This window comes from Gymnoscopelus microlampas (genome assembly GCF_963454915.1).
Source record: "Gymnoscopelus microlampas genome assembly, chromosome: 7".
NCBI lineage: Eukaryota > Metazoa > Chordata > Actinopteri > Myctophiformes > Myctophidae > Gymnoscopelus > Gymnoscopelus microlampas.
In genome coordinates this window covers 39583532-39599374 of record NC_139944.1, presented here as the reverse complement: position 1 = coordinate 39599374, position 15843 = coordinate 39583532, and the positions used below count along the sequence as shown (strand labels likewise).

Here is a 15843-nt window from a genome sequence, read left to right as displayed (position 1 = left end):
GAACAGATTTTATGATATGTTTCTTTAATTAATCATTTATTTGGCTCCACGAAAGAAATTTCTTCTGCAGCTTGACTGGGACCACACCACATAAACATAATCCTTTTCCTGCAAACTAACTTGCTATAGGTATACGTGTTACCGCAGGGTACTTTGTATCATGTACATTTATCCATGTATTGTGCCTTGTCCCTTAAAAAAACACAAGTACTTGACATATTCATTTGTGTAGCTTGTTTGGTACACTTGTCTTATGGAATGATGTCCAAAATATGTATAGATGTTGTTGACTATAGGTAAGGTGTTGAAAATAGTTTGGCAAGTTATAAGAAATAAATGAAAACAGTTTTCAGCACCTCAGACAGCGACCCCTTATTCAGCGCACCCGCGTGCAGTTGCGCAAGTCAAACCCGCATTCCACCTGGCCACAAATTGTTCCACCTCCCTTTTCCCCTTACATTTTGAATAGAAAAGTTAAATAGGAATTAGGCTACTTGTCTTTTCTGAGTCGCTCTGGATAAGAATGTGATAAATGCCTATATTATAAATTGTAATTGTATGCATAATGCATGCATAAAATAATGCATACAACTATTAGTGCCACAGTTGAACTGAAGACATTGACCCATGGATATTTTTTACACCATTTTAAAGAAGAGTTTCGAGCCCGTCACCCTGACATAATGAAAACATGCACTGCAGGTTATCAGGTTTTATCTGGAGTCCGACCAGCTCTTCAAACTGATGTACACGGAGCTGACCATCGTGGCATCTTCACGCATGGACTCCTTCATACCGGACTGACGGCCACACATCATCAGCCTCTTGTGAAGCTTCCCACTGAAGAACAGGTAGATGCAGGGATTTACACAGCTGTTCAGACTGGCCATCAGCATCAGTATGGTAAAAGTCGCAGCTTAAACAAACAAGATATGGAAACAGAAAATGTATTATAAGCATTCATTATTGACGTCGATTTGATCATGTAGGGCATATTTTAAAGCTTATTTTCACTTAGTTTTTGTTCTGAACTATCAGGTACCAGTGCTATAAAGTAACTACATTTACTCGAATACTGTAGCCTAATTAAGTACAATTTTAAGGTGTTTTTACTTTAGTGGAGTATTTCCAATTTTCAATACTTTTTCTTCACTACAATTAATTGAAAACTTTAGTTACAAGTTACTTTGTAGATTTGATTATTATAACAAACATACATTAACTAGGCTACTTCAGCCCTATATGCATTTCAGCCATTTGAAAATAGCCGATCTATAAGCTCACAATCTGCTATTTTCAAAAGATGATTTGAAAACTTGTGAAATGTGACATTCTGCGTAATGGGTACTTTTACTTTTGGTATTTTAAGTACATTTTGATACTAATAGGTTTGTACTTTTACTAAAGTACATTTTGAATTCCGAGTATTTCTACATTGCAGTATTGTTACATCTACTTAAGTAAAAGATGTGAGTAGAATAGCCTACTTTTCTCACCATTGTCAGGTACTTACTCTCTATGGGTGCCTCAGAGTCCCAGGCGGACCACAGCTGCACAGTGAAGAAAGGAGCCCAGCAGATGATATAGGCGAGCACAATGACCACAGTCATCTTCACCGTCTTTATCCTTGCCTTGGACACTCCGGCCACGCTGCTCGCCCTCGAGCCGGACAGTGATTTATTGACCGTGTTGCCACCAGCTTGATGCATCTTCATGTGGAAGTTAATGTGCACGGTACGGCAAATGCGCACCTGGCATACCATCACGGCCAGAGTCGGCAGGACAAATATGACCAGAGTCGTCCAGGTCACGTATGCTTTCAGCCCCCATGGCTTGATGAAGTCAGCCCAGCAGTCATACACACCGGGTGCGATCTCAACCCTGGAGAAGATGAACACTTGAGGCGCGCTGCCGATGAGAGACGCGCTCCAGGCGACGCACACGGGGACGTTCCAGCGCGCTCTGCGCCTTTGAAATGTCACCATGGGGTTGCAGATGGCCTGATGGCGATCGATGGTCATCGCTACTATCATGTAGGTCGAGGCGAACATGCCGACAACCTGGAAGTATTTGACGACGCGACAAATGATGTCCGGACCGACGAACCTGTCCGTTATGTCCCATATGAGTTGAGGACACACCTGGAAAAACGTGACTGCCAAGTCAGCGACGCACAAGTGGAAAACGAAGACGCGCATCCTGGACAGCCGTTTTCTTTCCTTCCACAGCAGCAGTAACAGTCCAAAGTTTAGAATTCCTGCACTGATGAATATGAAAGACAAAAGGGATATTTCGACTTGAGCCAAGCGCTCATCTCGCAGCAGATCAAAATATAACCCAGACTCCATAGTATCATTCATATTTACACTGAGCCAAGTCATGGTTTCACACATTTAAAAATGATACAAGCCGACATGAGTTTAAATGATGAATTGTAGGGGTAAAGGAAACCCCAAAATCTGAAACAAGTCGAGATTAATATAACATAAAAATATATAGCCTCTTGACCCAAAACGTTTTTATTTGAAACATGTTGAATTCAACATGAACGTCCATTCCCTTTTGCAACATGACTGAGAGGCCCTGCACATACTGTCGTAGAATAAGGTTTGGGTGTGATTGTGTGGGCTTTATAACCTCTTGAGCTGCACAAAGAGGAGGAGCAATCTCTGTGTTTGTCAAAGACAGGCAATGTACAGCAGTTGAAGTATACTTGTATCATATAAAATGTAGTGCATGGACAAGACAGTATAACAAAAATAACAATATTTATAGCCTCAAGTAGTTAAGCTTTACTTTTGAACATAACATCTAGTAAAATCCAAATTATAAACCGGATTCAATCGGTCTTTTTACTTCTGCTACAAATCATAACATCTCGAAAAATCAAACTTATAAGCCAAATACAGTCTTTCTATAACCTAAAGAATGCAATACAGCTTGTTTTCCTAGACCAGCAGTGACTAGTAGCAATACTGAAATCTATATAAATTAAGTTTTAGTGATTACAATTATTTAATAAACACAATGTTGGCTTACAACACTGCCAATCCTCACAGGCCTTTATTGAAGGCAGCAATAAACAAACGGCAGAGCTCTGTAACAGCACAGATGCTACCATCAGTGGTTTCTGTCCATTCCAAATGTTTTCTCATATGGTGGTACCATAATACAGTACCAACAACACAATATGATTGTGTAATAACTCTTTGAATTTGCATTGGGAGGTAACCGAAATTACCCACGGCTAATTTAGGAAAAAAAACTCAAACACACTCTCAAAGAGATACATATGCTTGAATTTGGTTCTCAACAATATATTCAGTCAGGCCAATCGGCAACTGTGGGAGGTTGCTGTCATGGAAGAGACATCACCAGGGGAATTCTGAACGTTAACTCCATGACACGAAGCAACTGTTTCAATGCAAACAGACTGTTAATGTCATACAGATACAAAAAAAACGAAAGAAGCTTCTGCAGCACAAATTGTTTCGGAGTGTTCAGTTCTTGACGTGACTGAGGAGCTCTTCTTTCTCCATCTGGTAGTGACTTGTCTTCCATACGTCACGGAGCTCCATCAGGGTGATGCCTATCTCTTTGCCTGAAGTGATGCCCATCTTCCTCAGATCATGGCCGTTGACAGGGAAGCGTGGGACAGACCATCTGCAGAGCTCCGCCAGCAGCTTGTCCTCTCCTTGATACTTGAGCAGCTCGCACACTTTACTCTGGGAGTCCAATTCCCGACTCTGTTAAAGAAAATATGGTGGAAATGTAATTCCTTCTGTTCAACTGTTGGATACATTTTGTTGTAAGTAAGTAAGTAAGTAAATTTTATTTATAAAGCACATTTCAAAACAAGGTTACAAAGTGCTGTACAATGGAGCATGATTAAACAAAATTAACACGATAACAACAGAGTATAAAGGTATATAAATAGAGTAATAAAACAATACAACAATGATTAAAACAAAGCAATTTGTCCATGAAAGTCAGGTAGAACTTCATGGGTAAAAATGCTTACGGAACAAATGTGTTTTTAACATCCTCTTAAAACCTTCAACAGACTCTGCATTTTTTAGGGCCAATGGTAGGGCGTTCCACAGTGTGGGAGCGGCCACTGCAAAAGCCCGGTCACCCTTTGTTTTGAGGTTGGACTTAGGTATTTTGAGAAGGCCTTTGTCAGAAGACCTGAGGGATCTCATATTGTCCTTAGGGGGCAGTAGGTCCGAAATATAAGATGGGGCCAGTCCGTGTAATGCTTTATAAGTGGTTAAGATAATTTTAAATTCTATTCTGGACCTAATTGGTAGCCAGTGCAGTGCGGCTAGTACCGGGGTTATGTGTGCTCTGCGGTTGGTGTTTGTGAGGATTCTGGCTGCCGTATTCTGAACTAGTTGAAGTCGGGATAATGATGAACGGCTCAGGGTGGTATAGAGTCCGTTACAATAGTCGAGACGGGAGGAGACAAAAGCGTGCATGATTTTTTCCAGGTCTTGAGAAGTGAGCATTGATTTTATTTTTGCGATATTGCGTAGATGGTAGAAGCATGACTGGGTAACCTTTTTAATATGGAAATCAAAGTTCATTTGATTGTCAAAGAAGACACCTAGGTTCTTTGCAGACTGTTTGACATTAGTTGCCAGGGGACCAAGGGACAGACGAATTGCATTTGAGCTAATCTCAGGGCCTATGATGAGGATTTCGGTTTTATCAGGGTTGAGTTGTAAAAAGTTTTGTGCCATCCAATGGTTGATGCCAGTTAAACAGTCATGCAAGACTGTGAGTTTAGTGAGATCAGTTTGCTTGAATGAGAGATATATTTGTGTATCATCAGCATAACAGTGATATGATATTCCTTCGAAGCTGTTAATAAGAGTGCCAAGGGGGAGCATGTAGAGGGAGAATAGAATTGGACCAAGTATGGAGCCCTGGGGGACCTCACAGGTCAGGGGAGCTGAGGAGGAGACATAATTGTCGCAAGCGACAGCCACACTTCTCCCAGTCAGATAGGAGGATAACCAAGTCAGGGCCGACCCGGTTAGTCCCGCCCACTGTTGGAGCCTATTTAGGAGGATGGAATGGTCTATCGTGTCGAACGCTGCGCTCAAGTCAAGCAGCAGCAGCACTGAGCACTCACCGACATCGGCTCTCATAAGGATGTCACTAGAGACTTTAAGTAGTGCAGTTTCAGTGCTGTGCTTCTGGCGGAAGCCGGACTGAAACTTATCAAATGTATTGTTCTGATTAAGGAACTGTAGAAGTTGATTGCAGACAACTTTTTCTAAGATTTTTGAGATGAAAGGGAGTTTGGAGATTGGCCTATAATTACTGTGAACTTGTGGATCAAGGCTTGGTTTTTTTAAGAGTGGTTGGATACTTGCGTGTTTAAAGTGATCGGGCACACACCCAGAGGATAAGGAGCTATTGATGATTGACAGAATGTAAGGATTTAGACAGTTAAAAACATCTTTTAACAGGGCAGTAGGAATGGTGTCAGCAGGGCTAGAGGAGGGATTCATATGTGACACAATTGGTGAGAGATCCTCTAAGGAGATCGTGTTAAACTGGGACAATGACGGCACTGGGGGCGGATGGTCAGCTATGGTGATACAGGGCGGTGTTATCTTAGATCTAATATTGTCCACTTTGGCAAGGAAAAATGATAGAAATTGATCGCAGTCATCATTTGAGAAGATAGGAACTGGGGGGGGAGCAGGGTTTACCAGAGTGTTTACTACAGCAAAAAGAGCTTTTGGCCTATTCTTATTAATGTTAATCAGATTAGAGAAGTAAGCAGCTCTTGCATCCTCAACTTTGTGATTAAAAGCAGACAGAAGTTCCTTCATGAGGGTGAAGTGAACTGTCTCCTTAGTCTTTTTCCACCGTCGCTCTATCTTTCTACATTCTCTTTTTAATCTGCGAATGTCCTCGTTTATCCACGGGGATGCGTTGACAGCACCAGCACACTTATTTTTTATTTTGAGGGGGGCAACTGCATCTAGGGCAGACAAACACAAATTATTAAAATGGCAGACAAGGTCATTGGTGTCAGTGGGAGCTATCGCAACCTTACTAAGATCTGAAAAAACAGAGGAAAAATGTTCAGCAGAGGAACTGTTGAGAAAGCGAGAGCGGGTTAAACGTTTGATGGGTTGGGTCTCGGCAATAAAATCTATGTTAAAAAGAATATATTTGTGGTCAGAGACAAAGAAATCCCCCACATGTAGATTATTGAGGTTCAATGATAGTGTAAAAACTAAGTCCAGTGTGTGACCCTGGTCATGTGTTGGCCCAGACACATGCTGAGTCAAATTCAGTGATTGCGTAATACTCATAAATTCATTAGCTAAGTTGTCTGAGGGATTGTCAACGTGAAAGTTGAAATCACCTGTCAGGACCAGATTATCAACCTTCATAACGACAGAAGATAAAAACTCTGAGAATTCCGTTAAAAACTCACTTTTAGAACCTGGTGGGCGATAACATAATAAAATAAAAAGAGGATTGGCAGATCCAATCCTAAGCAGGAGAGCCTCAAAGGTGTCACAATTATTGATGTCTACAGCGCGGCAAGCAAACTGCTTGGAAACTACAGCGGCTAGACCACCTCCACGGCCGGCCAGCCTAGGAGCATTAAAAACTCTGCAGGAAGCGGGGCAGAGCTTGTTCACAGTTACGTTGTCTCCATCTTTCAACCAGGTCTCTGTTAAGAATAAAAAATCAAGGTGATGCGATTTAAAAAAGTCTCTTACAATGAAGGGCTTTTTACAGACGGACCTGGTATTAATTAAGGCCATTTTGAATGGAACAGGCATTATGGCAGGGGCTATAGGTAGACAAGGAATGTAAATGAGGTTAGATGGAGTGACTGTGCGAGGGGTGATATTGTTGAGTGAAAAGTGTCTGGACCTGATAAGAACAGGGATGGTCATGGGGCAGAGGAGGGAAATGGAATCAGCATGAACCATAGGGAGATGCTCATGATTATTGCAATGACAAACTACTGTAGTGGGATCATGCTGGGGTGCATGTCACTTGCAGGCTATGAACTGTATGTAATGGGTAATTAATAGATTGGTGCCTTTTGAATTTAGGTGCAGGCCATCACGTTTGTACAGGTGATTACTGGTCCAAAAACTGTCGAAATTGCTGATGAAGCCAGCTCCGGTGGCCTGACAGAACGCTTTTTGCCATTCATGCAGGCTCCAGAGCCTGCTAAAGTGTTCAGGACTCTTTGAGGGGGCTGGGATGGGGCCAGAAAACACACATGTTTTGCCCAGACTATGTACAGTGGTGGCAAGTGACTCGAAATCTTCCCTCAGTTTGACAGAAAGTCTGTTAAGGACATCATTCGAGCCAACATGAACAAAGAGGGTATGAGCAGTGGGATGGAGATCTAAGACAATAGGGGCCAATTCAATAAGTTTGTGGACTTTTCCACCAGGGAGACAATAAGTGATGGCACCAGGTATCACAACAGCTCTGATAATAGAGTCACCAATGATGACAACCTCTGGGGACCTGTCCTTGCATCCTCCCTTATAGATGGATAGTTTGGACCAGAGGGGATTGTCCTTAAATGTATTGGTAGTGGTGGTATTGGTGGTATTGGTGACGTCACGTTCCGCCGCAGCTGTGACCATCACGTCGCTAGGGGATCCCCCATTGACGTTACTGTCAGCTGGGACAGACGCTGGAGTATCGGCTGGGATTTCCTTGGCAGAGGTGACGTCAGTCGTGACGTCACGATTGTCCACAGCTGTGTCCATCAGACCGCTGGGCAGTGGGGGAGAAAGCTGCACGTTAGTAGTAGGAACACGCTTGGACTTAAGGACAGCAGGAGGCGAGGGGGTTCTGCGACGAGAGCGTTTATGGTGAATTCGAGGGGTGGATGGACATGAACGCTTTCTGTTGGATTTGGAGAAGACCTGTTGCTGATAGGCAGCTGGCGGACGAGGGTCGGGTAGCAATCCATTTGCCACACTCCGCACGGTGGTAGGTGTTAGCATCCCATTAGCCACAGCTAGCTCGCTGCTAGCCGCTGGCTCCGGGGTAGCTTGTTGTGGCTCAGATAAACAAGCCAGTGGGGTAAAAAAGTTGTTCAGTGGAATGGGGCTATCGGTACCGCCAGGAGAGAACCAGGGAAGAGAACGCATTCTCCCATTCCTGACGACAGAGGTCCAGGAGCGGCCCGGAGTGGGACTCGAACAGCGGGGTCCGTCGGGAACCAGTTTGTCCAGCCTGGACTGCAGCTGCGATTTCCTCCGGAGGACATCCTTCAGGACTCCCTCGATGGTCTGGAGCTCGGACCTTAAGGTGACCAGTTCGGAATCTTCTGGGGTAAGTGGCGACATCTAAGGGAAGAGAAAGAACTGCCAGTACACAGTCCAATAGATAGAAACTGGTGTTGTTGTTTAGCCAAGGGCTAAGTGGTTAGCAGCGGCTAGAAAGGCTACTTACACACCTGGACTCCAAAAGGAGTCCAGTGCGTTGATCAGATGTTGTAGATATTATAGATGTACAGGTATGATGAGATCCAGAGCGGTACTTACACACAAGGGTCCCGATAGGGACCCACTGCGTTGAACGGGTCTAGCAGGGGTACACAGTTGTACCGGTGTCGCAGGATAACGAGTGATTTCAGTCGTTATTGATGGTGATCTTCGACCATAGTGCAGTATGGCCATCAAACAATCAAAGTTTAAAAGCGCTGTTAAAGACAATGTCTAAAAATAGGATAAAAATGGGTTTAAAAAGTCATGAGACAGGACCTCTAAACGCCGAGACGCAACGCTGGCGCATGCGCATTCTGTTGTGTGTACTTGTTATACATAATGACAATACAATGTATTTAATTTCATTTAATTGAACAATCAATGGGTTTATAAACAGGCACCGACCTACTCGGGAAAGATGCAAGTTGGGAATGCATGTCCCACCTAGCGGACAACCTATCAACCAAATATGGAGATACTGAATCCCTGATATCGTCCAAACATTACTGACATCGTGTTGATGAGGTAAATAGTTTGGCCTGTGACAATTATTACATAATCGCCTAATCGCAATTATTTGAGATCGCAATTATTTTTTACATAATCGTTATAATCATTTCCATGTTGAACATTTAAAAAAAATGTTTTAGTATAAAGTCATTACATTATGTAAGTCATTATTTGTCATATCTGCCCTGTGCATCTTATGTTTACAAAGCCTGACAATTGATCGGCAAGTAAAATGTCATAATCGTGACAGCCCTATACATGTATGGGCATAAATGTGAGAGAGACGGATTCGCAGACAGACAGACGCATACATTTTGTGCATCGCTCTGTAAAAGATTGGAGTTCCATTGTGCACACTACCACTTATGGTGCAGCGACGCAAACAACGCAAAGTTTAGCTAATCCGTGACGCCAATGGGTTGGGTTAGCCAACCAGGGAAGCCAATGCATACAACCCCCAACAGACAGAGATTCGGGGGGGTCCTCCACAGACCAGCGGACAGACAGATAAAGACATCCGTGTTTTTTTGTTTTTCCGACAACCGCCAGTCCGAGCGCATTCCTACTCGGCACTGTACACCCGACGGGACGGGTCATGTGTGACACGCCAAGTTTGAAGTTTTGTGTAGTTAAATAGATAGATAATATTAGATGCTGATAATCCTGCAAATTCCATTGTTGTGGCTAGAATGCTAGAACTATAAATCTCTCCTCTCTAGGGGTGTGCCGATACACTAATTTCACCAAACGATACGATACGATATTTGGCTCACAACTTCGATACGATTTCGATACGATACGATACGCACTTTTTTTATTATGAAAATATATGGAGGAGAAAAAAAGAAAATGCAAACAAATAATTCTGTTTTTGCATTATTCAGACATGCAAACTTGTAGCTTTTCAGCTACAATAGCCGTTTTGAATCCAAATAGTATGACACCTGACCCGAAAAAAAAACATGTTGTCACTCTTTTCACTTCGGGGACGTTTGCATGCCTAATTATTATGATTGTAAAAAAAAAAAAAAAAAATTCAAAAACGATATTTTTTTTCCCCAAAACGATACATATCGTCGCGAAAACGTATCGCGATATATCGCGGGACGATATATCGGCACACCCCTACTCCTCTCATTTGTTAGTACACCACACACAACACTGATTACTATAGTGAGCAGGTTGAGTGGGAATGCTCAAACTTACATCTATGATGAAGTCAGTGAAGGGTTTGAGGCTGTCTGGGTAATCCTGACTTTTGTGAAGTTCTCGCCTGTGTTTTATGAGGAAGAGAGCCAGAGTTTTCTCCTCCCTGGACACCTTCAGCCGCAGGTCCATCTTCTCTGCCTCCTCAGGGAAGCGGAAAAGGGCGGCCAGGAGTGTCATGGGTTTAGGAGAGTGGTCCTTGGCACGCTGCCACACTCGTTTCATCTCTTCAACAGCCCCATCTTGAGGTAGACCTGAGTGAGGACATATTGAATGAACAGAGGTGAGAATGACTTCAAAACAAAACAACTTGTGATAAATGGCTCAGAAAATGGAAATGTACAAAACTATTTTTAAATGATTACAAGTGTCATGTCAAAATCATGGATATATACATTTTCCTGTAGCTTTCAGCCATTGAATGGCATAAAGGAAATCAAAGGGGATCAAATTGATAGGGAATTGTTTTGAATCGAGAATAGATTTTGAATCGAGAATCTTTTTGAATTGTGGGAAATTGAATCCCGACCTCCCAATCTCAGGGCAGACTCTTTAACCATGAGGCCACTGAGCTGGTGTAGATCTTTGCCTATAGTGCTCTCCAATAATTGTGGTCCATCTGTTGCTGTGGATTCTTCAGTACAAATTTATCATGCCTACTGCCTAATAAAAGATTTTTGACAAAACACCTATAGTAGGATAAACTTTGTACGCTGCACTACCACAAAGAATCACACCCATTTGGTCACTCACCGATGTACTGGGCCAATCCCAGATCATACATGAGCTCCACAAGATGAGCTGCATGGCTCCCAACCACCATTTTTTTTAGTTCTACCCAAATACGCTCTCCTGCTATCCCTGCCAGGCCGCGGGCATTCTCCCTGATGGCCTTGAGGGTCTCAGGATCATGGTCACCTGGCTCCAAGGCCACTCTGCCATAGAACCTAGGGTAAAATCATTGAAAGACATGCAGGACAACCAAGATGAGGATGGGTGAACAACGAAACGATTATTTTCGCATTCCAGGAGTTTGAGTTCACATAATCCCATTGGCTAACCACACCAAACCCATACCTAAAAGTATCAGTTTCTAACCGAACACCTAACTACAACTAGTTTTGAACCTATACTTAACTATCTCTAACACAACCTTCTTTTTTTAAATTCAGGGTAGCCAATGTAGTCGTTATCGTTATTAGTCGTTATTTAGTCGTTAGCCTATTTTACAAAAAATGTCAATCATGAATGCATTGCCTGATGATGATCTATAGTACTTGAGGTACTTGAGGTACCACTGTGCAACCTGAGAGCTTAACCACAACCATTTTAACGTTATATACATGAATTTATCTCGGCTCTGTCTGTTTACCGCAATGCTATGCTGCCAGTTAAGGCGCCACTACCTTTTAGTAATCAAATAGCATTTCTTTTAAGTGACTAAACCTTCCCAAATGAAACTCTTATGTCCAATCCAAGAAGAGTAAATGCTCATTACTGTATGACATGAATTGTAGTTCTACTTTAAATTCTTAATAAGGCTAATTTAAAAGAGAATCGATCTCTTGGACCAGTAGCAAGATGTCAGTACCTGAAATACCGCAGTATTCTCAAGTAGTCCTCTTGGATCCTTTGCTCAGCGCTGCCAACAAACCGAACTTTATGTTTCTGTAGGTCTTCATATCCATTGAAATAATCATATACGGTTCCATCTAGCCCTGTAAGACAAAATACCACAAAACATGGTGTTGCATTTTGGCATACATGATAAAGCAAGGAAATGTCTCAAGGATGTACAAAAATACACTGGCTGGCTGAAGAAAAGTTTAACAGTAATAGGTAATCATTGTTTGTCAGTGGTCATTTTTAGAGACAACACATCGACTGGGATACCTAAGAACATTGAGTTGATGGTGAGATCTCTCCGCTCAGCATCTTTCTCCCAGTCAGTGGTGAATTCTACCTCGGCATGTCTTCCATCTGTCGTAACATCCACTCGCAACGTGGTCACTTCAAAGTTCTCATCGTGTAGCTAGAAATGATATTTAATGTCATTCGAAATACTAAAGCAGTGGCATTAACACATTCATATCGTCAGCATTCTAAAACAAAACTAACATAAATGATACAAATTACCGGCACACTACCCAACCTGCACGGTACAGGAGCACAACTTAATTTAGAATGCAACGTTTTGGCCACAGACGACTTTCCTCAGGCATGCCTGATGTTCACTGTTTAATTTGCCTCTAAGCTGCTGTCAGGAACTTTGGCATTTGTGTGCAAGATAATATTATATCGTATGCAATGAAACACTGTGTGAGTAATGTGTACTTGTTGTTAACTAGTTGTACGAACTCTTGTTCTATTGTTGTACTGTTTTATTGGATCTTGTTTAGTCGATACACTTTTTGTATTAGCTCATGCTCATTTGATTTTGCTATTTTGTCTCATCTGTTTAAGAAAGTAGGTAGCTGATATATAGCACTTTTACCTTAGCGCTAGGTATACTCTTGGTTGCTTGTTTTTGCAGGAAATGCACTTATGACTTCTGGTGATTAGTAGTTTCGTTCCCTACCTATGTTGAATGCACTTATTGTGAGTCGCTTTGGATAAAAGCGTCTGCTAAATGACTGTAATGTAATGTAATGTAATGTTCATTATGTTATAGCCACTCTGTTTGTTGGGAGCCACCAACCCTATCAAACTGACCACTTTTAGCTGTGTCAATATTTGGAAATTCTGGATATAACATTTCAGCTTTAGACAGTTTCAGTGGAAAGGCCAATGTCACTCACTACCACTGATATTCTAAAAGTAAACACAGGCAGCATGTCCAACAGGCAGGGGCTCTGAGCCACTCTGCTACAGTAAACATGCTTAACTCTCTCAGTGCCACTCAACGAGATATCCCAAGTTTTTTCTGAATGCCCTCAGTGCCAGAACCGAACGAGTTTTCTTTTTTATGTTCAGAACCCAAGATATCATTATCTGAAGATTTGCAGCTCCATCCACTCCTTGTTTAACTTATAACTGAAAAAGGCTGTATCTCACTTCCTAAGCACTTTTTTTTTTACTGTACTTTGAAAAAAATTGCTGGCACAGTATGAACATATTTTCAGCGGCGCTAGCCGCTCTATACCTTTAGGTATAGAGCGGATATTAGCCCTCTATACCTGGCTTTTGCGTCAACGTTCTGATTGGTCAGGCTCGCCAAGGTTCTGATTGGTCAGGTCCGTCAACGTTCTGATTGGTCAGGCTCGCCAAGGTTCTGATTGGTCAGGTCCGTCAACGTTCTGATTGGTCAGGTCCGTCAACGTTCTGATTGGTCACTATTCATGACATCACTATGTTACTATTCATGACATCACTATGATGTCATGAATATAGAATTAGATGTCTATATAAACAATGACTAAATAAACAATGAGTAATATTGAAATAAATTTACAGAGATTTAATATTGTTTCTCTAGTAGAAACACATATCTATGACAAAATATATCAAAGGTGCCGCTACCTTCACACAGGTGTGATTTTTTTATTTCATTGGCACTGAGAGAGTTAACAGACCGATGGCACTCTTAAGCTCAATTCATACCAAGTCTCACACCGAGAATAGCCAACCTGCAAGCTCACAACGACATGTGACACGTTGTGAGCTTGTAGGTCTGTGGCTGTCCTTAGCATGCGACACCATCACGCGACAGAGCATAAATTGGGCCTTACCCTAGCCGTAATGGTCCCATGCTCCTCTCCCTTGTTGTTGATCATCCTGATCCCTGCAGTCTGGAACATGGTCTTCATCTGCTCTGGGGTGGCCGTGGTGGCAAAGTCCACATCCTCTGGACGCTTCCCAGACAGGAGATCCCGTACAGCACCCCCTGCTATCCTCAGCTCATACTGGTGCTTCTCAAACAGTTCTACCAAGAAGATTACACAGACATGATCACACTGTAAGACAGTGAGACACACCACCTTATAATGTTGCTAACAACTATTTTAGGCAATTTAACTCACTTGCGATGCCACTCAGACCATCTGTGAACAAGGATTGAAACTGACTGGTTTTCAGCTGCATGATAGAGAGACTTCTGCAACTCCAAACCAAGCTTGATCTGCTGTTTACCAGAGGTTTCAATAATCTTCTCCACATCTGCGGGTGGGATAAATTACAATATAGGGTCAATTAAATACGTGCTTATGTGTGTTTCTTTGCTTTAACGTATTGGTTCTCAAAGGGGGGTCCTTGGGGAGGGGGGTTCCAGGGGGTCCCAAGCAATAGTAGTTAATATAGCGTCCAATCATTTGAACTTATTTTATACTTTGGCTATTAAAAAATAGCAGATATACAAGCTCACAGCGTGTCACTTCGTGCTGTGCTATGAGCTTGTAGATCTGCTATTTTTGTGAAAATTGTGCAAATCTTTGAATACACTTTTTTTTTTGCAAACATTTTTTACCCACATTTTTGCTTCTGAGGTCCCTGGAACAAAATATGTTTAGATGGGGGTCCGCAGTTAAATACATATAATTTTGGGGGTTCTTGACATGAAAAGGTTTGAGAACCACTGCGTTAACGTTCAGCTGTCCTTGCCTCAGGCAGCCGACTGGTCCATGAGGGCTGCTTGAGGCAAGGACAGCTGAACGTTAACGCACAGAAACACAAACAGTGTCACATGTCACATACAGCAGTGGTTCTCAAACTTCTTCATGTCAAGGACCCCCAAATTGACACTTATTAGCCCAGGGGCCCCCATTTGAAAAGATAAGCCAGGGACCCCCATATTATGGCTCTCTAGCAGTGATTCTCAACCATTTTAATTTCAAGGACCCCCAGTTTAACATGAATTAGGCTATGGATTTGTACACTCTCAGTTACAACCACATAAGGGTCCATTTGGTTCCTAACTATCCATCATTTATCTGGGGACCCCCTGGAACCTCCTCAAGGACCCCTGGGGGTCCCCGGACCCCACTTTGAGAACCAATGACATACTAGTATTGCTGACCCTCACCAGGTCCGGTGTTTCAACCGGACAGGGGCCAGTAAGCAAGTCGATGAGCATCGCTTGCAAAACACATGGTTTCAACGTACTCTTCCATAACAACTGCAGTGGTAGAGACTGTTACTAACCTGTAACCGAATGTGAAGAGTTTATAATGCTATGAAAAGCAAATCATCACTCCATGATATCCTTCTGTGATCCGCTAACATGCATGTAGTGCAGGAAGTGTTTTCATCACGTGACGTGTGTTCGCTGACCAATAGCATAACGTGTCGGTGTCGTCATAAGAAGGCGGGACGCCAGCAGTCATGCACTGACATAGCCCTGATACGTGACTGTCATATATTATATGACAGTCATGGATGAACTTCAACATAGTGTTTGCACTTTCTCTCTTTTTGCTAGTACATCTACATAAACGTTAACATTTCAAATATAAAGAGCTTACCCTATGTCAACAGATGTTACAATTATGTACGGCCTCTCAAAAGTACCCGTATATTCCGTATTGTTCAATAAAAAGCATTTGAATCCAATCGGTGGCCATTTTCTCATAGAGTTATAATGTAACAGAGTGCAATACACCTCCCAACCGATAGGATCACGTGGTTGAAAGCACGGAGA

The 15843-nt window shown here is 42.4% G+C and overlaps 2 protein-coding genes across 2 annotated transcripts; both read right to left on the bottom strand.

Annotated features, from left to right (window-relative positions):
- Positions 1 to 713: 713 nt before the first annotated feature.
- avpr2b.1 (arginine vasopressin receptor 2b, tandem duplicate, 1) lies at positions 714 to 2348 on the bottom strand (the record flags this gene model as incomplete). The annotated part of the gene is made up of 2 exons (XM_084061811.1): positions 714 to 916; positions 1514 to 2348. 2 exons carry the CDS (start codon positions 2346 to 2348, stop codon positions 714 to 716), a joined length of 1038 nt encoding a protein of 345 aa, XP_083917937.1.
- Positions 2349 to 2352: 4 nt separating this feature from the next.
- trnt1 (tRNA nucleotidyl transferase, CCA-adding, 1) lies at positions 2353 to 15451 on the bottom strand. The gene is made up of 8 exons (XM_084062479.1): positions 15348 to 15451; positions 14231 to 14366; positions 13940 to 14133; positions 12105 to 12243; positions 11803 to 11929; positions 10965 to 11158; positions 10212 to 10465; positions 2353 to 3746 (listed from the first exon to the last, which is right to left on the bottom strand). Exons 2-8 carry the CDS (start codon positions 14364 to 14366, stop codon positions 3501 to 3503), a joined length of 1290 nt encoding a protein of 429 aa, XP_083918605.1. The 5' UTR covers positions 15348 to 15451; the 3' UTR covers positions 2353 to 3500.
- Between the last annotated feature and the right edge of the window lie 392 nt (positions 15452 to 15843).